The sequence below is a fragment of the Tinamus guttatus genome, unplaced genomic scaffold, assembly GCF_059628265.1.
Source record: "Tinamus guttatus ecotype Peru unplaced genomic scaffold, ASM5962826v1 Tinamus_guttatus_pri_ptg000112l, whole genome shotgun sequence".
Lineage (NCBI taxonomy): Eukaryota > Metazoa > Chordata > Aves > Tinamiformes > Tinamidae > Tinamus > Tinamus guttatus.
In genome coordinates, this window is record NW_028288646.1 from 1,420,412 (window position 1) to 1,446,595 (window position 26,184).

Consider the following 26,184-nt stretch of genomic DNA (forward strand, 5'->3'; position numbering starts at 1 on the left):
TGATTGTACTGGCAATTTAGCTTCCCACAACACAGACCTATGCCTCCTTTTAAGATTTCAAACACTGATTCCAAGAGTGAAAGGACAGGGAAATATTTGGTGGGGAAAGGGCATTATTAACTCATGAATAGTCAAGGACTATGAGATGAGGTGCAACTAAATCATATAACTGAAGAGTAACAGGAACATCTCCAGTTAAAGAGCAATGACCTTTGTGATAGTGCAAAATAAACTAATTTTAAAATTCCAGTTTTAGCTGACCAAGGGTTGGCAGGAATTGAGACCTCCAAATGAGTTTTATGAAGCTTTTAGTTGCTTTTACTGCAAAACACAGAACAAGGGCAAATGATGCAGCATCACAGATCCACTTCTTTTGGCTCTATTTTAATGAGAATGACTTTAGCCGGGACATGCAAATCCATTTCAGCACCAAGGAGGGCAAAAAAAAAGAAAACAATCTGTAACAGTAAGTTCAAGATGAAAGGAAACAAAGAGATGAATGATAAATAAGAGTGCATGCTACTACTACAAAGCAACCCATTTCAGCTTGAGAATTAACATCACATTCAAGATATTCTTTTTTTTTTAGTTATTTTTTTTCCTCACATCAACCACTTTCACCCACTGGTGCCCTGGTAACCTGAAATAAGAATTTAATTTGCTCTGAATGCAGAGAGGATAAATAAAAAGATTTGAGGTGAAAGGAGCAACTTGAAATGCAGTCTGATGAGCCTCAGAGGAAGAAAGAAATTAGGAGTGGCTATGTGAGATGGAAAGAAGAAAATAAAATTATCTATGAAAGAAAATTGGATATACAGGCACTTTTTCACAATGCAAGTGTACATGTTTTCTGTCTCATGATTCTTTCATACTGCTCCCTCCACTATGTTGGTACAACTGTTTGTGTTGGCTGTGCAATAAATTGGATCAGGGAACTTATCAGGCATAAAAATGCACTGCAAAAAATCAAAAAACAAAATCAAAACAGCACTGCCCTGAAAGAATTGTTTGTTCATGGAATGACAGCCTAAACAGGACATCCAGAAACAAGACAGACAGGCATGGACTGGTTCAGCAAGAAAAATAGGCATTTGGAGCCTGGGGACTGGGAAATGGTCATTTGGAATGGTGAAAGAATTGGAGGAGAAATAGACTGGGAGCTACGAGAGAATGGTGATGGAAAATGAGTATGGAAACAGGGACTGAGTCATGGACATCATGAACAAGGATGGAGGATACAGATTTGCGAAAAAAAAAAAAAAAAAGAAACAGAGGGGAAGGGGTGGGGACTGATCATAAATGTAGGGAACAAAGAAGAAACAGTAAGGAGGTAGACTGAGATTTAATTAGAAGTCTGTGAATGAAATTCTCTGGAAGCCAAGGAGAGTGTAAAGATATAGATCGAAGTGGAAGCTGAGGTTGGTTCAAAGTGCCAGGAAAATAAAACCAAAGAGCTGAGAAACAGGCAGGAATGCAGCAATGACAGAGGATCAGGAAAGCAAAGAAATAACTAGAACTGAGAGCAAGCTCAGAGCAGTGAGTTGTCAGATGAGCTCAAACCCACTATATACACACATTTTTACTTTATCAAGTTCGGCCTCACCACTGTGAGGCACAAAACTGCCTTCTTCTCATTATCTGTAGCCATTTCCTAGCACTTCTCTTGTGCTGGTACAAGGAAGAGGCAGTACGGAAGCAGGGATGAACGGGTCATGCTCGTGTTGGCAGTGTTGTCCTTGGCCAGCGTCAAAGAAGGATCACGAGACAGAGCATCGGATCGTGAACGAGTCGCACATCAACAACATGGACAGGATGTGTGACTGTCCCACTAATGCTCGCTCCCCTCAGGCCCTGACAAATATCCCAGGGTTTGGGGACCATCAGATCTCCGATGCCAGCAGAGGACACGGATATCGCCTGACAAGGTCTGTTTGAGCTCCCTCTGGTGCTGATTTACAGGAGGAAAAAGCTGGTGCCTTCCCTTGGCTGCTCCATCATCTCTCAGGATGCGGGAGGATGAACCAACCCATGGTCACACTCTGCTCGTGATCTACAGCTTGAAACACCACTTGCAACCAGCAATAGAGCTGTATCCTACCCATACAAAGACAAGAAAAATGTAAATTTAAGAACAGATCAACAGATGCATTTCCTTTCATTTCCTGCATCTAACACGGCAATGTCATGTCAAAGGTGGGTGACATTGAAACTTATACTACTGAAAGAAAACTTATTGATGCAACACTCGGGGTGACTGCCCAAAGCTCTACTTTGTTGTTGTAATAAGAAGCCTAAACCAGATTTGGTTTTAGCAACAAAAAGCAGCAAATATTCGTGAGACCGAAAGGAGAGATGAAAAAAACCCTGTTTCTCTCTCTTTAAGAGTCAAAAGATCAAGTCTCTCTTACAACACAAGAGGCAACGTTTATGAAACGTGTTCTGGTGTGCCTCCTGTGCTGGGCAGGCCATGAGTGGGATCCAGGAACTGGGCGAACTTAACAGCCACAACCCGTTTTTGTGAGTACTTTTAATTGTTGCAAAAACTTATATATAAATATATATATATATATATATATATATATATAAAGGTAAATCTGCTCGGCACGCGTGCCCCCAAGCCGCAGCCAAGGTGTGGGCACGGGGGCTGGGTGCTGCTACGGTGCTGGTGAGGGCGAGCAGCCCGGCGGTTGGGAACGGAGGAGAGCAGAGGGGCGCGGGGAATTGAAAAATGGCGGAAAAAAAAAGAAAAAAAAATCGAAAACAAACAAAAAACCCACAAACGAAACCAAAGGACACCCGTGCAGCCCCCGCAGCACCGGGGAAACACGGGGGAGCCGCTGGGGGCCCGGGAGGAGCCGTTAGGGGGGCGGAAGTAGCCGTTGGGGCGCGAGGAACCGTTGGGGCGGGGGGAGCCGTTAGGGGGCGGGGCGCGGGGAGCCGGTGCCGGGGGAAGCCGTTCGGGGGGCGCGGGGAGCCGGTGCCGGGGGAAGCCGTTAGGGGGGCGCGGGGAGCCGTTGCCGTGGGAAGCCGTTAGGGGGGCGCGGGGAGCCGGTGCCGGGGGAAGCCGTTCGGGGGGCGCGGGGAGCTGGTGCCGGTGCCGGTACCGGCGGCGCGCTCACCGTGCGTGCAGGCCTCCTCGGGGCGGGCGCGCGCGCGGCGCGGGAAGCCCGGCGGCAGCGCGGGGCCGATCAGCTCGCGCGCCATGGCGGGCTGCGCGGGGGGCGGCTGCGCGCATGCGCCGAGTGCCAACGGGCGCCGCGCCGCGCCGCCCCGTTCCGTCCCCGCCGCTTCCCCGCTCGCGCTTCCGGCGCGCCGCGGTGACGCGGGGCTAGCGGCCGGCGGGGGAAGTGACGCCCTTGGCCGCCGGCGCGGTCCGCACGTGCAGGTGGTGGCGGCGGCGGGGGCGCGGCGCCGCCATGAACCCCTTCCCCTGGTACCCGCCGCCGCTGCGCGCGCCGCTGCTCTACCCGCCCGCCTGGGAGCCCGCGCTCTGGGCGCCGCCCGAGGGCTACGCGCCGCCCGCCGCCTGGTACGCGCCGCCCTACGCCGAGCGCCCGCGGGGCCCGCGCGCCGGTAAGCGGGGCTGGGGCGGCCTGCGCGCGGCGGGGCGCGTGCGGCGGCCGCGCCTAACCGGCCTTTTTCGCTTCTCCCCGTGCTCAAGGCGGCAGCTTCCCGCAGGAATGGCCGGGCGAGCAGGCGCCTGGCTTCTATCAGCGACCTCCGCCTGGGACCCACAAGCAGAAGGTAGGGAGCGCACCGGAGAGCCGGGGGGGCTCGGGGCGCCACTCGGGGGTCCGGCTGTGCCGCGTGTCCGAGCAGCCGGGTCCAGCCGGTCCAGTCTCGTGGTAACGCTTGGAGTCGCTGTGGTTGGAAAAGAGATTCAAGATCATCGAGTGCCACCGTAAGCCACTCACAACCATGTCTGCTAAACCATGTCCCTGAGTGCCTCATCTGCACAATCCTTGAACATTGACAGGCACGGTGACTCCACGGCTTCCCTGCGCAGCCTGTTCCAGTGCTTCACCTCTTTCCATGTCGAAATGTTTCCCGGTATCCAACCTGAACCTCCCCTGGCACCACTTAAGGCCATTTCCTCTTTTCCTATCCATAGTTATTCCGGAGAAAACACCAGCCCCCCACCTCCCTACAGTTTCTTTCAGGTAGTTGTAGAGAGCCCAAATGTCCAAGTGGCTTCACAGACAGATCACCTCTGTGCAGCCGCTGGGCACCCGTGTCCTGTGGCAACAGGCAGCACTGGGCAGGGAAGAGGCTCAGGATGGGGCCGCCCAGTTGGCCCCTAGGTTTGGGTAGCAGCAGTAACAGGGAAGAACCCGGTAGCGGGAAGAATCTAGTGCTATGTGACTTGCCTGGAATCTGAGTGGTTTCAGCTTTACCTTTGTGGCGCTTTAGCTGATGTTTAAAATCTTTAAAGTGCATCTTGATTCATGAAGTTAGTATCAAAATATTCATGCAAATTTTTTGCAGTTACGCATAAGGGTGCCAACTACTCTGTTGATAGTATGAATATGTCTTATTTTTTTCTCTTCCTTTCTTTAGCAAAACAAAAAGAGAAAAGAGCCAGTCTTCTCTCATTATTGTGATACCTGTGACCGTGGCTATAAAAATCAGGATAAATATGATGAACATGTTTCACAACATATGCAGGTTAATTTATGTTTATTTACACTTTGATTTTTAATTTCATGCCTGATATGTATTTAGCTTTAGTAACTTGTTGAATAAGAGACCTGTAAAATAAATTCATGAACTACAGAAAATGGTAATATGTTTTCTAAATGCTCTGTGTAGGAGAGCTCTTAGTAATATTTTGAGATTTATTGCTAAAGTTATTTTAAAGTTTTTCTTTGCAAAGTGTTGCTAAGTCATAGGAGTGCTGTGGGTTAATACATTGTCTATAGGATGTATTTTTTTTTTTGCCAAGATGGTTTATGTGGAAAAAATATCTTAAGAGTCTGCTCCTTTATTGCAGACAAATAACAGTTTGAAACTGCAGATCCTAGCAGACTTTCTCTTTTTAAAGTTAATTTCTTGCTAAATGGAAGCATGAATTTAAAAGTATGTTACTGTACTTTACTCTTTGTATGTTTTGAAACTATGTATTCGAAAACTGCATGTAATAATCTGTTACTGATTAATGTACTTGCAGCGTACTTGAATATTACTTTAGTTTAAATAATTAGTAGAAAAATGTTAACTTAATCTTCTTACCTTTATCTTAACAGTGCACAGAAGAAGGTTGCAATTTCAACGCACACGAGAAGCTAGTTCAGATACATTGGAAGAATGTAGGTATCCCTGCTGAAACCAAGACGTGAGCCTTGGCAATCTTTAGTTTAGTCTCTTATACTTTTAAAATTCTCCTTTATTCTTCTGTAGTGAAGAAGTACTGTGTCACTCTAAGAGCTGAAAACCTGTGCAAGAAAACCTTATAAATGATAATCCAGTGACAGCTCTATTTTTATAGGTTCACTTTCTAATGGCAATGCCCAATCTCAGCAGTACTGAGCATGCAAACAATGTTCTGTTAATGTAGGAGGTGACTATTTTATTTGTTTATTTTAATGTGGGTGAAATGCCTCTTCCTTAGGTGCATGGTCCTGGTGCTAAAAAAATAAAGTTAGATACTCCAGAAGAGATTGCTAGATGGAGAGAAGAAAGAAAAAAGTAAGTAGGACTTGCAGCCTGTGAATTTGCTCTACTCTATTTTCCATGTGTGACAACTGTGTGGTGCTTGAAAGGCAGCAGCATGTACTTAGTTAATGCCAAGTGATGGGTATGTTAAGTGCATAGAGGTTATCTGGGTGTTTATAGTGGGAGGGGAAAGGTTTGATTTGGGTACCCCAGGCCCGGTGATTTAGTCCTCCTTATAGCCTGAGCACTGAGATGCTTTAGGTTGGAAGTAAAAAAGCTAGAAATACCCGAAAAGGTTGTACTGACCATAACTGTAATTCTTCCCACTGTGTGCAAATTGCCGTGGTTTAAGTTATTAAGAGGCCACAGAGAAGTCTCTTCAAGTTAAGAACTTCATGCATTATATGACAGCCTTGTTCTGGATGAAAACAAAATCTGAGGGACTATTTGTCAAATGGTCAAAGCTCACGTTGTATCTGGCGCATGAGGTAAAGTTCATGAGGTAGAGTAGGTGGTACTTCTCATTCATCATGCTGAGGTGATGTTTAGCTTACACCTGCTTACCAGCACTGGCATACCTAAAAAGTTGCGCTGTTCCTCCTCAGGTCTAATCCCACTGACATTTCCAAAGTTAAACAGGCTGAAACTTCTGCTTTTTTCAGCAAATGAAAGATTTTTCCCCATTTCTGCTTGTGACTGGGACTGTCATCCTGTGAGTGGTCAGTCCAAGGCTTTTGTCCCTATGAGCAAGAGGCATTTTTGCAGTGAAAAGTGACATAAACTAAAACTGCAAGATCACTTTACATCTTGATACTTCCAGATTACGCTGTTCTCTTTTTTCTTATTAAATGTAAAACCAATTACCTTCAGTGAAGTCTTGCAGATAAGCCTGGTGTGGATTTATGTTGGAAAGCAATGCTAATGCATTCTCACTTTGAACTTGACTTCCCTTGGAAAATCATTATGTAGTAACTTTGTAAATGGAGTAGGGGATAAGAAGGGACAGAGAGAACTTTTTGTTACCTCCAGTTGTTTTTTGCTATATTTAGAAGCCAAATGTTTACCCTTGTAGTGGGGAATAGTAAATAACTGTCAGTGAAGCCACCTCCAAAAGAGAAGTTTGATTTCTTGTGCAGAGATATTTTTTTTCATACAAAACCACTTTCTTCCCTCCCTATCATTTGTTAGTAAAAACATATTCTTACGTATCTGTCCTGTAAAGACAATTATATGAAGTAGTTGCAGGCGATGTCTTACAATTTTCTCTCACTTTTGTATACAGAAGTTTCTGTTTTGAGATATTGATGGAATCGTCCCTGTCTAGTGGCTGACGTTAAGGTTTAAATGTTGAATAATACATAGGGCTGTGTATGTAAATATTGTATACTGCATGCTAGAGCATTAAGGAAACATGAATGAATATGCAGGCATGTTTAGGGTACTATTTGCTCAGGGTGTGCTGAATCAAAGCAAAATGTTTCTACAGTTAATTGTAAAGATGATGCTGTCTTTTCCTTGAGCTTTTGGAACATCTTTTGCTGGATATCACTTCTGCAGATCAATGTAACTTGCGAGGAGTACAGCTCTGTTGAAAACCTTTGCTTCCTGTAACATGGTGAAGTTGGTGGAAATTAAATCTTGTAGTCACTACTACCACAAATAAAAGAGGCAATATGGAATTAGGATCTTCTAAGCCAGGTCCACTAGATGGAGCAGTGCTGTGGGTTAATCTAGTAATTCAGTTGCTCTGTTGGCATCTTGTTTAGCTGTAACTGATGGGGACCCTGTGACTATTTGAGTGGTTTTTGTTACCGTCTACATTTCAAGAAGTTATACTAACAATCTCTTAAAAAAATAAAGTCAAAGGCGAGGAGAGCAAAGCAGCAAAAACTAACCAACCAAACAAAAAACCTCTGAAACTTTTGTGAAGCAAAAATTGGGTCTCCAGCAAAGAAACTGTTGAGTGTTGAAGGTCTGCTGCTGACTCACAGTAAACATAATATTGTAAAGAAAAAAAGAACGCCAGAGGGAGTCTGAATTATTAGGCAGTGTGGGCTTATAGTTGCAGGAAAAGCCTTTTTCTTTCTAGAAGGTCCAGTCAGAGCTAAGAATGAATCTTTTTAGGTCATCAGTGATATGTTTCTAAACAGGTCGCATGATTTAATGTGTTTATTTCCATGCTGCACCCTTACCATTTCTGCCTTGTTCCTTCAGCCAGTACAAATAATTAGAGGGTTGAGATTTGCTTTTTAATTAGTTGCTGTGTTGCTCAGCTATGTGTCTTGCTAAAATCTATTAGAAAGAATCTGTGTTTAAAGTACAGCATTTCTTTTTTGTAGAAGGTAAGGGAAGTGAAAGGGGAGAACAGGTAACAAGTGTCTTAGTTTAAGGTGTTCAGGCTCTGTTTTGGTCTCTTTCAGACTCCACACAATGTCCCGTTCACCACTGCAGCCTTTGTGTCTCTGTTTATCTAAAAGACTTTTTAATAGTTTGCGACCTACTAAATCTACAAAGCCAAACAATCTAGAGTTAAGCAGAGAGTGGTAAAAGTGAAGTCCTACAAAACCTTAGGGCTTCCCTATGTTTTGCAGGCAGATGGTTGTGAAATCTGACATCAACTTTAATCACTAAAATTGTTTTATGTGTTCTCACTTTTTTAATAATCGTCTCAAAGGGAGTTACTTACAGTAGATATACTGATGCATTTGTGTAGCATGTCAGAATATTATTTGCTATCTTTCATTATTTCCAGATGAAATCTGGATCCTGCTAGCCCCCATGTATGCCAACTGTTCTTGAGCAGAGGTTATTAGAAAGAATGCAGCAAGGCTGTTCTTGCATTAAACCCAATCTTTGAGCCTAGTTTTGGCTGCGTCTTGATATACATAAGAGGATTTTCTTTATCTTACATGCTGCTCATTTCCCCCTATCTTTTTCTAAATATATTGTTTTCTGGTCCAATTAAGGACTGTCTGCTACATTGCTTTTGGAGTATTTGATGTACTGAATATTCATTAAGTGAATATTCAGTAAAGGACAATGCTATCAAGAGACATACTTTTTGCTACTTTATGATCCTGTAGTGAATAAGAGTATCCCTACAGTAGTTTGGCTGCCTTCCTGGAGATTTTTTTCATAGTAATAAACTGTGATAAAGAAAAATAATTTTTTAACACCTATTAAAAGTAGAGAAGATAAAACCTTGGTAGATCAAGGTAGAAAAGGATGAAGTAGCTACATTTACTATGATTTGCTGGTGTTAATCAGCAATAAGAGTCCCAAGACTCACAAAAGCATTTATCAGCTTTCTGGGTCATCTATGTCACAGAATCCCAGGATGGCTGAGGTTGGAAGGAACCTCTAGAGATCTAGTCCAACCCTCCTGCTCAAGCAGGGATACCTAGGGCATGTGGCACAGGATGTCCACTTCATGCTTCGTGCTCCTGGACTATAAAACATATATGACTTTGGCTAGTAAGCTCATTCGATGCAAAATGTCTCTTCACTAAAGTATGCAAATAAGTGGTTTTGCTCAACATCTCTATTTTCTGTGTCTGAGAGCTTAGAGGTTTTTACCTGCTTATCATTTTATCTGCATGTGTCTGCCTGGCTTATGTAATGTACTTGCCTAAACCTGAACTCCAGTTTTTGATGTTATCATGACAATTTATACTGTAAGTCTTCTAACTTGGATTACAGTGAGGGAAAATGTCACAGTTATAACCCAGGGATGCCTTCTTTTTGGGCAGTACTGGATCCTTCATGAAATCCGCTATCCCTGTTCATCATGTCCTGATTTAAGTGAATTCTCAATGAAAAGGGAGTTAAGATTGTAAAGTCTTTGTGGTGGCTGATGAGGTTGCTTGTCTTCAAGCTCTGGCAGGTTGTTTAGAGGGTGTAGATGATAGAGGCACAAGTGAAATAGAGGGAAAAAAAGTCTATCTGACATGTTAAGAACCTTATTTTATTGGGCAAAGAGGGTGTACCTGCTGAGCAGGGTGTAAAACCAAGTCAACTCATCAGTTTTAATGTATGTTTCTTTAGCTAGAGAGATGAAGTACAGCCTCTTCGTTCTGGATTGTTGTACTGGATTGTTGTGTTCAGGAGCAATCTTCCTAAATTTGGTCTTCCTGAATGAGAGTTCTCTATACCCAAAACTTTCCCTCGTTTTGGCCCCTCTTGAATGCTTTGTGACTCTTCTCAGAAACTAAAGCTTACAGAGTATGTGTCTGCCACAAAGTTAGGTAAAGACCATAACATTTGCGCTGTTGGCTTCTGCCTCCATTTAAGATCAGTCCAATTTTGCTGCCTCTATGGGGAACTCTGGCTGATGCAGGAAGTTTTGTCAGCAGGTTTTGTGACTGCATGATTTGCACATCTATACAGAAATACAGAGCCACTCTGCATTCAGTAACTATGCACAAGTCAAAAACCAATAGATAACCCATGTTTGTTTTGTACAGACCCTCTCTTGCAGAGGAGTCCAAGCAGTGGAACTTACTGCAGCAGAAGATGATGCAGAAGGCTGAATTGATTTTTTCTTTCCTTCTTTTTTTTTTTTTTTTTTTTTTTTTTAATATTGCCATGAATTTGCCAACCAGTCCATGTTTCTTAAAACCAAATGCAACTCTTCCACAAGTCCACTTTGATTTGGTTATGGTGTGTGATGAGATGCCCAGTTGCCCTGGTATTGGGATGCTGAGATGGGTGGGCAACCCTGGCCCCTGGTTTTGCTTCTTGTTCCCAGAAGGGGCTGCTGGGGCTGACTTTCTCCCAGTGAGAGCTGCTGGTTTGTCTGTTGCAGCCTCATCACACAGCAGAGAGCACATGGGTAAGTGGGACCTTGTCTACCTTGTGCAGAGACCTGAAGACTTGAAAGTCTAGGTCTTGCTGCTAGCAAAATCCTGAGACCGAAAAGTAAAACAGCAGCCACTTAATTGTTGTGAACCAAGTAAAATGCTCTGTTTTCCAAATAGGTATGTTCTCTGCATGAGGTAGAAGTGAGCAAAATACTGCTTAACACTCTTGTTAAGGAGACTTGGAGAAAATGTATGCACTTCACACAGGTGCTGCTACATGCAGCCTGCTGAATCTCATTGCTGGGACTTCGTGGAGGAAGCAGTAACTTGCAGGAATGAAGGGGGAGGCCCCCCTTCCTCAGCCATGTGGTGAGAGCGTGTCTGAATATGTCCTTAATCAGCACAGCTACGGGAGCACTTTGAAGGCTCGTTTGCTCCAGGATTAAGGGTCTTCCTTTGTCCTCCAAAGAAGGAAAAAAGAGTGGTTAAAACAAGCTTGGAGTTGTTTTGACAGAGCCATAAATAAATAGTTATGGTTCTCCAGTGGACATTACTTATGTGAAGGAAAACACTCCGTCCTAAAGCAATGGAGAGCTGCCAAGCACAGGGGTCTTTGTGAATGAGACGCTCTTGAGATTACATAATTCAGTTCGGGCTCGCTGTTGGCTGGCAGTGCTGTAACACGGATGAAGAAATGCAGCTAATGGGGAAGTGCTGAGATAAAACATCATATCCCTATTCTCTCTTGAAAGCTCTATGTCTGGGTTTCTGGGAGAAATCCAATCAAAATAGATTTTTGACAGCTCATATTTGAGTCCTCTTAAAGAAGATAAGTTCTGTAATGTATTTAGGAGTGTCTCTTAGAAAACGCCTCTCATCTTTCTCCTGCTGTGCGGCTGAAGCTGTCATGTATCAACTTAGCAATCCTGTAAAATGGGGAGGATGCATGTGATAAGATTAAACATTTAAAGATAGATCAGTGTCCTTTTTGATATCTGTATGTAGTGTCTAGCTGTTTTGTGTTTCTTGTTGCTTCGTTTTACTGGGCATAAAATATTTAACCCCCCTCGTACTGTCCAGAAAAAGTTTTTTAGGGTATATGTGTGTTTCCCATGCCCCACTTTTATCTCAAAGCCCTAGGATTTAGTTAATTAATGTTTACAGAGCACCCAGCATAGTCATTTTAGGACTTTGACAGTAATTTACAGCAGGCTTGCGTGTCACAACCAGCATGGAGCTTGTACACAGGGAAGAGCCATGAGGGAGGGAGGAAGGTGGAGGCTGGAAGAGAGATGATTTGAGGTGATTATAATAGTAGATTTGTTTCGGTCTGCATGACTTAGCAATTTTTTCTTGAAGCCAGAAAGAAAAAAAACGCAGTAATATTGGTGAAATAGAGGTCAGTGTGCAAGCACAGCACTGAATATTGCTCAGGAGGAAATTTGTGTGCTTCTCTGTAGCTGTCGCAGTAAAGGAATCCTGTATGTGCAGTAGCTGTTCTTATAAACTCCTTCTGGTAATTAAAAAAACTCAGCTGGCTTCCCTAGAAGGAAAGAGCCTGTTACACTTCCAGGAAGCTCTTTAAAAATTAAATCGAGCTTTGTTTATATGGGATGTTGGTTTGGTGGAGGGTGAATTAAGAGATGTGCAGTAAGCCTTCTAAGAGCAGCTGCCTTTTTTTTTTTTTTTTCCCCTAGAAATTTTCCTACTGTGGCAAACATTGAAAAGAAGAAGGTGATGCAGATGGAGAAGGAAGAAAGGGGAGAGGTGCTGACTACTCCACAGTTTGGGTAAGCATTTCGAGGCAGGCTTTTTCACTGATTTCAGAAGGACCCACCTTCACTACGGTCTCTGAACACTTACTGCTCTCACTGTACACACTAAATGTAACTGTCCTTGAACACGGGACAGGTCATAGACAAATTGCAGATGTTCCTTTGTTTGCAGTGCTTTGTAGTACAATTTAGTCAAACAATTATACTAGAAACTTGCTATTCTCTCTGAATTCTGTACTATGCCTTTTCTTTTTAAGTACAATGTAATGGCCGGTTGTTAGAACACCATAACCTTGGGTTCTGACTAAGAAGTAAAGGAGATGGTATTCATGCAACATAATGAATCTACATGGTCTAATCCTCAAAGCCTGAAAAGAGCCAAGAGCAACTTTATGAGTGAATTTGTCTTTTTACTTCATTTTCAGATGATTAATGAGAGCAATGATCAGCTGAGGAGGGAAGATGTAACTTTATTTTCATTTTGCAGCACTGAATTAGTGCTTCTCTTACTTCTTTCCTCTACCGTTCATCACCTTTATCTATGTGCTACCTTTCTTTTGGACCTAATATTTACCCCTCTTGGGATTTTTTTCTCCCTCATATCGCAAATCATTTTTCAGTGTAATCCCAGCTGTCTTCCCTCAAATACTACTTTGTTAACTTCATCTGAGTACTTGTAAAAAGACAACTTTTAACTTTGGTAAAATCTTCCATGTCCCCAGAATAATATATCTTTAAGTAGAAAAGCTGAGCTGGAAGGCAAGAGTAGACTTGGTATGATAGAGGCTCTGGTTACACACTTGTTGTGTGGAAGGAAGGCAAGTTGGGCTTTGCCTGCATTAGGAAAGGAGGGGGAAGCCTTTCACCATGGTAAATCCTTAAAGACTTCTACCCACCTCCTCTCACTGGTTGCCTTTTGTGACTTTTGAAGGTCTAGGAATGGCTTATAAAAGATTGAAGTAAATTTTCCTTGCCCAAAGGATATAAAGTTGCAGAAGAACTTCATATGCAAGGAACCAAACCAAGGGCATTGAAACTTAAAACCCTGAACATATGGGATTGCGTCTGGAGATTCTTATAAACAAAGATGAGTTATGCTTGTTATGGTAACAAACTCTTTGTCTACAGATTGTGGGATTATTATTATTATTTTTTTAAAACTCCTGGGGTTTTGCTAGCGAATTGAGTCAGTATGTGTCAGTCAGCAATTCCTTACTTATCTGTTACATGTTTCAGTAACTTGACAGCTGGAAAATTGTTTGGAAAAAAACACCTCAGACTTATTGTTTGTTTGCTTTCATTTGGTGATCTTTAACTCTGAATTTAGAAGTCTGTGTCCTTCTTTTCTCTTGTTCCCTTGCTCCTCTTTACTCAGCTACCACTGCTACAGATCTGATAAACTGTCCAAAAAACTGCTTGTGCTCTGTATATCAACAGTAAAGATTTTGGAGTTGGTGCCTATCTGGCAAAATTACTGATGCATGAGGCAAAAATAGCATACAGCTTGTTCTCTGCAGGCTGTACTATTAAAGCAAATAGCTCAGTAAGATTTAGAAAGGATTAGATACTTAACACTTCTACAGCACTTTCCATTTGTGGTTCTCCGGAGTGCTTTACAACTATTAATTCTCGGTGTCCCTGCATATGAGATTAGAGATTCTGAGGACCACTTTGGCAGTCTGTGTGGTGTCTTGCAACAGCTGATTAATAGCACAGAGCTCTTTACTCCCTTTGGACAGGACATGAAGAATACATCTTCCAGGAGCAGGAGGCAGAAGACAGGCTGGCATTTGTTGGGATATCTGCATGACCTTGGAGTTTTTTTGGGTGTTCAGTGGTCACAGGGAATCAGAATACTGGTTTTATCTGTCAGTCAAGGATTCTGTTGAGCCTGTACTTGCTCAATATTTTATAGGGTATGCTGCAACATGCTGAATTTAGAGCCCTTTTTTGTGTAAGACACTAAAAATTCACACTAACGAAGTCCTCTGTCTTGGACAGAGGTAAATTGTGCAGGAAAACACTCATCTGCTTTTGTGGATGAGGCCTGTGCATGGGAAGATGGTGACTTGTATCTTGTTCCATAGGAGAACTATGGTAGGTGATTCTGTAAGAGCTGGGTATTCAGAGTTAGAAACTAGTCTGAAAAGACTGGAGAATGAAACAGAGGATGTTTTGTTACTAAATGGCTGTAAAACCACCTTGAATCTCGCATGCGCACAAAAACGATTTGATAGAACTGGAAAGCTGTAGAAGCGGAACTTGAGTATTGGGGGGGCTCTGTACAAGCAAAGAGATGCCTTGGAAAGGCTCTTCAACAGAGGTCTAGAAAATTGCATAAGGGGAAGAGGTAAATGTAATAATTTTATTTGCCCCCCCCCCCTTTTTTTTTTTGGTAAACCAAGAAAGTTGGGTTTAAGTGGTCATTTCAAGCATCAGAATGAAAACAAACCAGTGGAAGTCCTTTTTCACGAGGTCAATACCTTCCTGCAAGCCTTCAGAGATTCTCTAAGTTTTTACAGCATCCTCTATCATGGAGTGCAAAACCGTTAGTGTCTTAGACCATATCTGGCTAGAGATATTCCCAGTGAGAGCTGAAAACTAGAAAAAACAAACTGGAAATATTACGACTGATTTTTGTGCCCTTTACTCACCTATTTCTTTACGTATGTTCCTGGCTGCTTGCATGGTACCAGGTTAGAAATGCATAGGTTAGAAACACATCTTTGGGACTGTGTTTACAGATGTATGACTAGAAGCAGGGAGAAGTTTTGGGAAGAAGCTCTTAGCTAAGCAGGGTATTATGCCCTTGCCTAGGGATTACAGGGTCTTTGTCATGCTGTAGACAAGACTGAATGGAACATACTGAGCAAAATCAACCATGGGGCTCATTGAGGATTGTGAGATTTTTGCATGTCTTTTGTGGCTGAAATGTGCTGATGCTCATTTGAAGCCTTGTTTTGCTAAACGGAGTTTCTGTTGCCTGAAAATAAGTATTTTCAGGAAGTTGAAGTTGCCACTTTTATATTTGCCTTTCTGACCAATCCAATACACCCTACTCTGGTAGCCATGGATTGTGGAGGACACTTTGTTAGACTGTTCAGGTACCTTCCTTAAACATTTATTCTGTCCACAGAATAAGCTAAAACATCAGTAGAAAAAGCATAGCATGTTAGTTCTGTAACTTAGGAGGATTTTTTATATGTATATTTAATCACTTCCTTGATAGAAATTTCTTCTTCCTTCTTCCTTTTCGATCAAAGTGCAAAGATGAAAAGGCATGTGTTAGCTGGAGTCAGGGATAGATAATCATCACAACTGACTGTGTCAGGTGCCTGGGTGGATTTAATGCAACAGGATCCTTCATTGAGCTGCAGCCGGGAAAGAGATTTCAGCAATGGAAGTCGCTAATAGCAGATGCTTCCCTTTTAACTTCACATGTGCTCTCCCTGTTATGTATCCACTCATGGCTTAAATGCTGGGAATATTGGCTTTATAATGTAAAATTGCACACCGTAGAAGATGATAAAGGAAACTACTTAGCCCTCATACTCTTTTTGTGATTAAAACTTATGAACTTCAAACTTCTCTTTTAGGTTTTGGCTTTTTCCGTTTCCCTGTTAATGGGATGTTCCAAGACTGCACATGTGGTCCGATACCATGTGGTAGTCGAGCTGGAGTAGCTTCTGGCAGCTCTTTACACCATTGTCTTGAGCATGGGCTGGAGCCTTTTGGTTGTTTCAGTTGATTGTGGATTATCATTTTTTAAAATTTTGCTTTTCTCCAGCAAAATGAAGGGGATGTGGAAAGCTCCAGCAGATGAGGAGAGGTCTGGGCAGCAAGGAAGACAGAAGAAAAAGCAAAAACGCCAGTTCTGGAAGAAGTTTAAGAGAAATGGTGGAGGTGATAGTGTGCCATCACAAAGAAATCAAAATGTAGCTAATGGACCAGAAAACCATGCGTGTGAGCAAGAAGGTGAAAAACAGCCTGCACTGGAGTCTCAGGCATGCATGAAGGACGTGGACCCTCTCAGTCTACTGGCAAGCAGTGATATTGGTAAGAAAAAGGCACTGGAGGAAGTTTTATTTTAAGTAGTTCTAATGGAACAAGCTGTTCATTAGAAACTTATGGGGAGAGCTGGGTACTTTATAAACACATGTAAACTGTGTCCTTGAGTGGAAGTGGGTGAATTGGGCATGTTTATAATGGAAAATTCTGTTAGTAAAAAACTGATGCAAGTCTTAACAGCGTGTTTGGAGGAGAATGGTTAGGAGCCTGTATTTGTCACTGGCATCGCTGTACTCTGGCCTGAACAGTTCCAGGGTCAGCAGTGTCGTGAACTTGTAACTTTGGATTTAGTTGAACATCCCCGTGTCTAAAATCCCCTTAGAACTGCCTTTGAAATGGAAATTACTGTGGGGTTGTATCCAGATTCAGGACATGGTCTTGCAGGAGAAGGCACAGTGTAGTTATTGTGCAGTCTGGCTCAGTGCTTTGCCTGGAGAGAAAAGGAGGGAGCAACTCCTGCATTTCCAAGAGCTTCTGCCCTTGTAGGCTTGGCCTGTTAAGGAGGAAACAATGTCCTGTCATCTTTCAGAGGGAGAGGTCTTTCTCCTGGATGTCTGTATCCTACTGATGCACCTTCATCTGTGCTGATAGGAGAAGCTAAAACCAGTAGGCTTGACTGATATGGTTTGAAAAGAAGCGAAAATGTAAAACTTCCCTTCCATACTGAAAAGGAAGGAGTTTTTGCTTCCTCTTGGCCACTGCTGACAATTAGTCACTTAAGTATCTTGGTGGGCCAAATTGATCCTTTTACCAGCATATGGAGAAAGATCTGGTGGATGCCTCCTATGCATTGGATTCTCCTGCATGGACTGTGAAACACTCCTGTGCTGTGTCATCAAGAAGTCTTTAATCTCCTCTTTAAGAGGAGAGGAAGTTGGGATACAGGGTGTAGGGGTATCTTGGATTTGAAAAGTGTCTATATCGAGCATTTTGCTTCTCTTTCTGTGTATTTTAACTAACAAATTTATCTAACAAAATGGAGAAGTTCTTTAGGCCTCTTAGCCCCAACAGAGCACAGCTTAATTCTACCTTTACTAAGGTAAAACGTTTGCTAAAATCTTGTTCTACCTGTTGTTTCCAGGAATTAGGAGTGACTTCATTTTCATTCAACGTGCTTAGATAGGAGGGAGAGTGACTTGAGCCCTGGGGAAGTGACACTGCAGTTGCCGTAGGGAATGGAGCAGGGGTTGCTATGGGGCACCAGGCCTCTCTCCATGAGGCACTGTGTGGAAATGCTTCATTTCATCGTGGTGCTCATTTTGGGGCCGAACAGCTGCTGTAGGAGGACGCACAGGTACATGTGCAGCGCTGGAGAGCGGAGGGGGTGCCCGAGCAGTGACTGTGGGGCTGCCTACCTGCCTTTCGGGGACAGCGAGCCTGGCAAGCAGAGTGTAGTGAGAGAGGAGAAGTAGCATCAGAGCTGTTCAAATTTAGATACTGAAACGTTTGCTGGCTAGTCAGGGTTTAGAAAGTGCTGCCAAAAAGCTTGTGTGCAGCATTACATGTTCTGCCATAAATATTGCACAATAGCCTAAAGAACTAGCACCAACTTAGGTTACTAAACTAACTTATTTTACAAGACTTTTTCGCTAAAGCCAAAAGAGGAATAAAATATTTCCACAATAAAATTACTTTTAAAGACTATTAAATATCCTTTTCTGTTTTGAAATAAAACAGTACTGAGAATGTGAAAACAAAACTGATTTACTTGTAAGTGAATTGCTTACAAGTTTCTGTACTGTACTAATAAGTTTCAGCATTTTTCTTTTAATACCAGTTTTTGCTTTATCTAATTTGATCTTGATGCTCTCTGCTTGTGATATATTTTTTTTAAAGATGTTGCTGCTTTGATTCTTTTGAGCATGTTTTGTTTCTATGTGCTGGCAGCAATATAAACCCTACTGATGTAACTATTTATAATATAGTGAGCGGTGATGTAGCACTCTCAGAATATGGCATGTAATCTGACTTTGCTACCTATTTTTAGCAACAAGGTTAAAATGCATCCCTGGGAAAGGCAACGTCTGATGTTGAGGTTTTCCTCTTGAAAACATAGTCTTCAATTAGTGGGAATAAGAGCTCAGCATCCCTGTGCAATTTGCTTGTTCCACTGATCTCTTAGTGTTGGAGTACTAAGTATGCTTAAATATAACTGTATTCCCCATAGTGCCTCCGTTTTATTTTCCATTTTATTTAATGATAATCTAATTATAGCAAAGTACAACTGTTTTTGTAAGGTAAGTTCAGTTATAATAAGTAGAAGAATGCAGCACTTGCATATGGTATGTTAAAAAACACAACTGTGACTGTAAGGCAGTATTGAGGAGTATAATAACCGAGGCATGATAATAACAAACATGGTGCCACGAAGTAGAATTAAAAAAATAAGCTTCCTGTTTTTGCTGCCTAGGCACATTTTGTGGAGGACTCAGGCCTTGTCACCAGGAGCAGCAGCCCTTTCTGCAGCAGCAGTGTGTTCTTGGCCTCGTGCGTTTCCCCAAGATCAGTTCAGTGGCAGCTTCCTCTTAGCCTAGAAGGAAACTAAGGGATGGAGTGGGAGATAAAGACTTTTTTTTCACTTGTGAACAGAAATGGTATAAGAGGATTACACCTGTCAGCTCGAAAATAGAGATAGCTGAACAGCAGTGAATCTTATTCAGTAGCTTGTAGTACTTCCTGCAATAAGTTTTACTATCAAGTGGAAACTGTTTCCCAATAAATCTTTTTCAGTATTTTTAGCGACTTTAAAGTAATGCTCTTAGCAGTTTTGGAAAGCTGGTTTTACATATCAAACTGATTTCTAATTTTATGTCTAACTACATTAAAAAAGCCTACATAAAAGAAAAGCAACAGCCACCAAAGCAGGGTGTCCTACTTTATCATTTTGAGTATGATAGAAGTAACAGGTAGTTATAAGTCAAAATACTTGCAGATTCCTGTGTATTATAAGTGCTTACACATTTTTATATATATATGTGTGTGTAATTGCAGACACATTATATCCTCCGTTACAAAAAGTGCACCACCTTTGTCATGGGCTTCCCATGAAATTGCCTATTGATGTGGTCACCAAACCAATGCGAATCAGCTCCCCTGCAAAGAGAGGACAAGGCAAACAGGGATAGAGTAGAAGTTCCTATAAATACACGTGAATTTAAATCAAAGTTACTTTGCCAGGTAGCAAGAGCTTCTCTAAATCAAATTGCCTATTGCTACTGATCTGTTAAAGAAAAACAGAGGTGTAATTGTAATTTTTAAAATAAAGAGTATGTGTTTGCTTCTGTAACATCTTTCTAAGGAGTATTAGGCAGCTTTCCTGCTGTAATATTCGTGCGTAGGGAGATAGGGGTTGGGAGAGGGCATGATTCTTTTGTGTATGAAAATAACATTGCAACCAGTTTTTTTCTAGAAGTTTCTATAGGCTGTTTTCAGAGAATGCTTCTAGTAAAGGATTTTTAATATTTATATATATATATATATATACACACACACATATTTGTAAAATAAAATGCATATACTAATAATCGACTGATTAGACAATGCTTTTCAATAAATACTGCTAGTGTTAATGGGGGCAGGTTTCCGGAGAAAGATCCTTGTGCAAGATCAAAATGCCCTTTCCAGAGAATTCAAACCCTCATAAAGTTACAAGCTTATTTTTTGGGAAGGTTTTTCTGGTAGGTCCTTTCTGTTTTCCTGATGCCCTCAAATTAGGTGGTTTTGGTCCATTTGCCTCTGTCTTGTCTTCACAGTGTTCTTTCTCAAGGACAGTTTTAGACTATAAGATCTCATTTACTTGGGCATATCCATAATGCTCTGCAGGGATTTAGGTATTTAACTGTCTGAAGCACCACTGAAAACTGATTGCCCAATTCTGGGGCTGGGTGCCCTTTAGAAGGGTTTTTGCCATCGAAAAACTTCTTTTGCCTTTTAAAATCCTCCCTGTAAATGAGGAAGTTCTCCTTTTTACATTATTGGCTTTTGCAGCCACCCCCACTGAACTAAATCCAACAAGACTTCAAAACATATTATGAAATCCTTGCTCTTTCTTTACCCGCAGCTGATAATAAAACCTATAATTAAGTGCTCTGTGCAAAGACAGAACCAAAAAGCCCTGGGTTTTGTTCCCTCCTGGAGCTTCACCCGCAGGATTGTAAACTGGTGCTCGAACAACTTGGAATCTGTTTGGAGGGTGGAAGGTGTCATTTGTCTGAGATACCGAGCAATGGTGCCTAACACCGGTCTTGTGTATGGCTCAAATGGAGGTTTAGTAGCAAAGTTACGAAAGTGAGCTCTTGGAAAAATCCCTCTTGCCTTTTCTTTCCGTGCAGAGTCCGACAAGGAGGAGGAAGCTGCTGAAGACGGGAAGCTGGGAACAACTGTTGTTCCCAAGCAGGTCACCTCGGCCCTGACTTCCTTGTCGGCCAACTACGGCAGCGCGTCGGAGAGCGAGCCCGAAGGTGCGAAGGAGCTCGGGGAAACTGCTCTTTTCTCCTCCCCCCTTCTCTCTCCCTTCACCCCAAATCTGTGAACTGCAAACACGGATAAAATTTGGTTTAGGAACAATCTTCCCCTCTCATTGAGAAGGAGCTGGAAGGCTTCGCATTCAGCTTTATGCCGTCTCCCATTCCTTTGCCCAGGCCCTATGTATTTACAAATGCAGCGTTTATGACTGCAGTGGCCCAGTGGCAGGCTTGACGGCTGTGCCCCTAACTCCTGCAATCTCTGGGTTACCTCAGCTTCTGTTAGAACCTGCCAAAACTCTTTTTTTTTTTACAATAAATTGTAGAGAAATCATAGGTGCTAGAGAAGAAAATACAGCATATGAGCTGAGCTTATATTTAAGATGTTAGTTTAGTGCCAGTTCAGGGGCTGTATCTCAAAAATACTCTCCACTTTACTTGCAGTGGCAATGCAGGCTAACTGCTCTGAGTCAAAAAGAGGCTGGGATGAGTAGAAGGATATGTCATTATTTTACTCCTGCTCTGTTTCCCCAAGTCTGACCTCCAGTTTTGAGCATTAAACTGGGTTTCTGAGTGAGACATTATTTCCATGTACAACTACAACTCCCGATGTTGAAGAAACACCCACACTTGTACCACTTGTGCAGTCAGCCAGTGTACTCCACTGAAGTGGCCTTGTCCACTTACTGTGTGGCATCTAATTCCTGGTCTTTTTTTCTAGCCCTACAGCATAGTTTAGGAAATCCAGAACAAAGTTTCCTGGAAGATTGAGTGGGTTTCTTCCCCCCACCGCTTTGTTTGCCTTTTCCCACCACTGTGACCTGAGTTGAAGGGTGGAGATAAAATTTATTTGCTTAGGGTGGGTATCGTTAAACTTCCCGAGCTTCTTGGAGTCAGGCAGTTGGAAAAAAAGGAGCCTCTCTTCACTCTCACTTCAGATCATATTTGAGGAGTGCCAGGAAAATGCTCTTACACTCACCCTGTGAACTAATTTCTATGTCTTCAAGGGTTTTTTCCATAGAAGGCTGCTGGATGGTGCAGTAAAACTTGAACTTTATAGCCCTTGGATTGGATGCTTCTCCGAGTGTACGCTGTGGTGGGAAGAGGAGAGTTTCTCTCCTGCATCCCATTTCTGTAGGGTCTCTGCTTGCCTCAGATTTTGCTTTAGGGGAATGTTTGCAGTATCAGTGTAAGGTAGGAAACTCTGCTGTGTCTTGCTTTGCTGGTAGTTGCTCTGCCTTATCTCCCTAGATGGCTTAAAAGTTAGAGAGGGTCTGTGAGGAAAGGGAATTGAACTTGGGACAATTCTTTTCTTATCAGTCAAATGTGCAGCAAGATACTGTGTACAGGAGGCAAGGCATTTCAAAGTGATCACTAGCAGAGACTTAAGTCTGTTCATCTCTTGAGGCTTCCCCATCCCCATTTAGCTGAATTTAAGCATCTGGGTTTCCTTTCTGTGAATATTCAGAGAAAATTCTTTGTATTTAGAACAGCAACAACAAAAATCTTCCCTTTCTCCAAAAAGCCTTGCCTGTCTTTACATCAGGGCAGATAGGTAAGAATAGTACCAATGACCTGCCAGTGCATGGGGTGTAAATATGTTAGGGAGGTTTTAAAAGTTTGAGAGCTGATTTTTTTTTTTTTTTAAAGAAATCCCTGTCAAGATTGTAGCAAAAACTGAAGAAAACCAGGCTGTGCTCAGCAATGCATCTCAAGCTACAAGTGTTCCTCAGAATCCAAACGTGAACCAGGAGCGTGCGGAATCCACAAATGCAACGTTAAGAAGCTCCAATTCAACTGCAGGCCCCCCCAGAGGCCCTGACAAATGGGGAAGGAAACTGTTATCCCTCTTCCCGAAGCGGCGTCCAACTCTGCTGGAAATGGTAATGGTTTTAGTGCTAAAATAATCACTGCTCTACAGAAGTAGTAGTTTTAGGGAGTGTTGCCTTGTCAGGAAGTCATAGTGATATGTTAACAAAAGCCTTGTCTACAAATAAAGCGAGTGTTTTGCTCAGTAAAAATATAGTTGTTTAGTAGGCAAACAGAAATACTTTGGTGTGCATTCAGGTAACGGCTGACTTTGAGTGTCTCAGAAGGGTAACAAGGGATTTATGGGGTGACTGAGTCCAAGATGATGTGATTCAGTTCCGAGTAACAGTCTGCAGCACCCAATCTGGGAGCTCTTGGTGGCTTTCTATGACCCAGACTAAGATTTGGTTAAGATTTTATTGTACTTAATACCCTAAAGCAGCATGAGGTAGGAGGTCAGATGGGGTAGGCTGCCCTTGCACTTCTGTAACTAGCCAAACTGCTGCTGCACATGGTGTGGGGGACAGCAGAGTTGCCCTGGTATCTGCGCTCCTAAACAGCCCAGACACTCAAATGCTCCCGATGAGGCACATCCTCAGTTGCAGATGTGGGAGAAATCCCTTGATAGTTTTTTAGCACATGCTATCTTTCCTGCCAAGAATTAAAGCTGCCTGTGACCGGAAAGGAAGCGCTTGGCCTTTGTGCAGCTCCTAGTCATCTCTATCTCTTGCTCTTCAAAGCTGTTGGTGATCAAAGCTGGGAGGACTCAGGAAAAAGTCCTACATGCTGAGGGAGGTGGCATAGGTGTTGACAGAACAGAAAACCTGGATTGTAGCTTGGCAGTAGAATCTGTTTTTAAAATTGCATTTTTTGCCTTTTTTGGCCTTTCAAGGTTCAAAACGGTTGTTAAAGGACATGTGCTAGCATGGTGGATTGCAAAAGAGTGCCCCACATTCACAGGCAGGTGTCTGCTGCCACAAGCAGCGACGAAAGTGTTCAGGAAGCAGGGTTGAAACTTTACACACAGTGGATCCTGCTGAGAGCTTCTCCAAAATGTGAAGAAATAGGGTTGCTTTAGGAGAGGAGAGAAAAAAGAAAGTGAAATGAAAAATGCCATTTTAGCTGCCAGTGCAGGTAAATATTGAAAGTGAAACATCTGCATTTTATAGACCAGCTGTCACTAATACAGCTTAGTAACTGGCCTAAGTAGAAATAAGTACCCTTTTCAGTGTCTGGTTAGACCCACGGTTGAAATTTATACCAGGAGCAAAAAGAAAAAAAGGCTTCTCTGGGCCATTACAGGCCAGACTTACTCAAAATGTTTACTTGATTATTTGCAAGAGATGTGTATTAGTCGTAGGTTTAGCTACTTGCTGTAAGCCTGTAGCTTGTTCAGAGTATTAGTTCTGCTGATACTCACAATGAGAAAATGTCCTTCAGCTGCTGTCTTTCTTGTCTGTTTTTTATACTACTAAAATCAAGGTGTAGTGATGCTAAAGGAAATGAGGGGGTCTCCAGCATTCTAAGTAAGCTATTAGAAGATTTGGTTTGGTAGATTATGTCCCAAAATAGTTATTATATTCAAAACCAAGTTCTGAGAGTACCGTTTACTCAGTTCTCTAATCAAATGTTAACAGCAACCCAAAAAGTCTGAATGGTGCTAACGGAGCTATCGTCATGATGCCCTGCTCCTGACTCTGAATTCATACACATGATGTGAGAACATGGTGCTCTGAGTCTACACTGGGGAATAATTGGGGAGGAAATTCCTGATATTTAGATATGTTCACCAGCTTTGTTCACCTGAGCAGACGGAGGTTGGTGCTTTAGTCCAAACAGAAACCCTCAGATTTGGCAGCTTGTGCTTCTTGACCTTAGCTCATTGATAGGGCTCAAAGAGAGGTCCTTAAATGTTTGTATGTTGAATATACTGGGGTTGTTTTTGGTTCAGTGGGATGCCCACCTGTGAGCACTGTACTCGGCTGTGGCCTTTCGAGGCTCTGCAGGCTGTATCTGCAGAGCACTGTTGCAGAGGTGACATTAGACCATGAAACTGCCCTGCTTGAGCCACTCACTGCTGCCCAAAAGGCAGCTCTGCCCCTGCCTCGTGATCAGGGATGCCTGATCCCACCCCTGTGATATGCTGAGCCTTCTGCTGACTTGGTTCAGCTTTCAACCCCCCACGCAAAACATTAGTTCCCCCCATCAGGTTCCTTTTCCACTAATTAACCAGTTAAACTGACACAGCAAGGGTTCTGATCAGCACAGGAACTGATTCAAGAGAAGGGACCGCGAGTTTTTAGACCCCTCTTGCTGGGCAGTCAGGTTACAGCCCAACAGGCTGCGTGATGCTCCTCTGAAACAAGCACGTTGATTTTACCAAAGCAACCGTGAAGTCACTGCAGGTCACTGAGTGTGGCAGTATGTGGCTTTCATGTGCACTCTCTACATCTCTGTTCCCAGGCCTCAAGAGACCGCTGTGTGTGCTTAAAGGTGTTTAAAATTGCAGTGCACCTTGCTGGGTGCTGATCAGCAGGGGGAACGTGCATCACTTTTTCCTCTTTCTTCCCAGTTGCTGGCCCAGGACATCCGGCACGAGAGGAACGTGATTCTGCAGTGCGTTCGGTACATCGTCCGCAACGACGTGTTTGGACTCCCCTTAAAGGCGGAAGCGGCAGCCGAAACGGAGCTTGGGCAGGACTCTCAAACTGCAGCCGAGGCTTTGGCGGACAAACTCCACGGAGCTGATGGCTCTTGTAGCCCTCTCCCTCGGTTAGCAGGAGAGGGAGATGCGGTGTTAACAGCCCGGAGTGAGAAAGCGCCCGTAGATCAGACCTCACAGAAGCCTCCCTGGGTAGATGAGGAGACGTGGGAAACGACAGCAATTCACTGTGAAGAGGCGTTATAGAAAGTACAGCCACGGCTCAGCTTTGCTACCTGACTGACACTTTTTGAAAGACACTAGTATAACAAAATTGCAATTAAAAATGTATATTGAGAACTGCTAAAACCACTTTTCTAATCTGTCCTACGTGAGGTCACCTTTTCCTTGTGACAGCAGCATGCATGTTCAGTAGTTGCTTTTTCCCCGTGAATGAAAAAGGGCAGGGACCCAGACCGTGGTCTTCACTTGAATTGTCCCTTGATCCCTGCTTTTGAGCTTAGAATTTGGAGCTCCTCATTTTTGCTAAGAGGAAATGAGTCAGAATTTAAATCCAGTGGCAAAGTGAAGTGGTGTTTGAGTGAATTGGCTCTCCCTCATCCAAAGTCATGGCCTAGAAGTCTGGAAGTATCTGGGTTTCTGGAAGTATCTGAACATAGTTTTGAAATGATAATTGTGTCATTTTTTTCACCTGTTATTGATGTGATAAAACGAAGAAATGGAGGAAATAACTGACTTGACACTAAAAGTACTACACCTCCCTGAACTAATCTTAATGTGCTAATTAAATGGAGGAATGGAAAGACAGCAAGGATGTGAAGTCATATAAGAAGCTTTTTTAAAAAAAGTGGAGTGTGGGGAAGAGTAGAGTCAATAGCTACTAACTGCTTTATTTTTTTTTTATTTTTATTTTTATTTTTTGGACTTCACCCACCCATTGTTAAACCATAGGCCTT

At 42.8% G+C, this 26,184-nt stretch overlaps 1 protein-coding gene across 1 annotated transcript; it reads left to right on the forward strand.

The window, feature by feature from the left end:
* Positions 1-1,061: 1,061 nt before the first annotated feature.
* Positions 1,062-25,614, forward strand: NUFIP1 (nuclear FMR1 interacting protein 1). Its single transcript, XM_088521043.1, is given in 13 exon segments — positions 1,062-1,173; positions 1,745-1,925; positions 3,378-3,406; positions 3,409-3,573; positions 3,662-3,744; positions 4,558-4,665; positions 5,244-5,306; positions 5,609-5,685; positions 12,149-12,241; positions 16,014-16,282; positions 20,626-20,754; positions 22,408-22,640; positions 25,139-25,614. Coding segments are annotated over 13 exon segments (1,878 nt in total). The 3' UTR covers positions 25,475-25,614.
* The last annotated feature ends 570 nt before the right edge of the window (positions 25,615-26,184 follow it).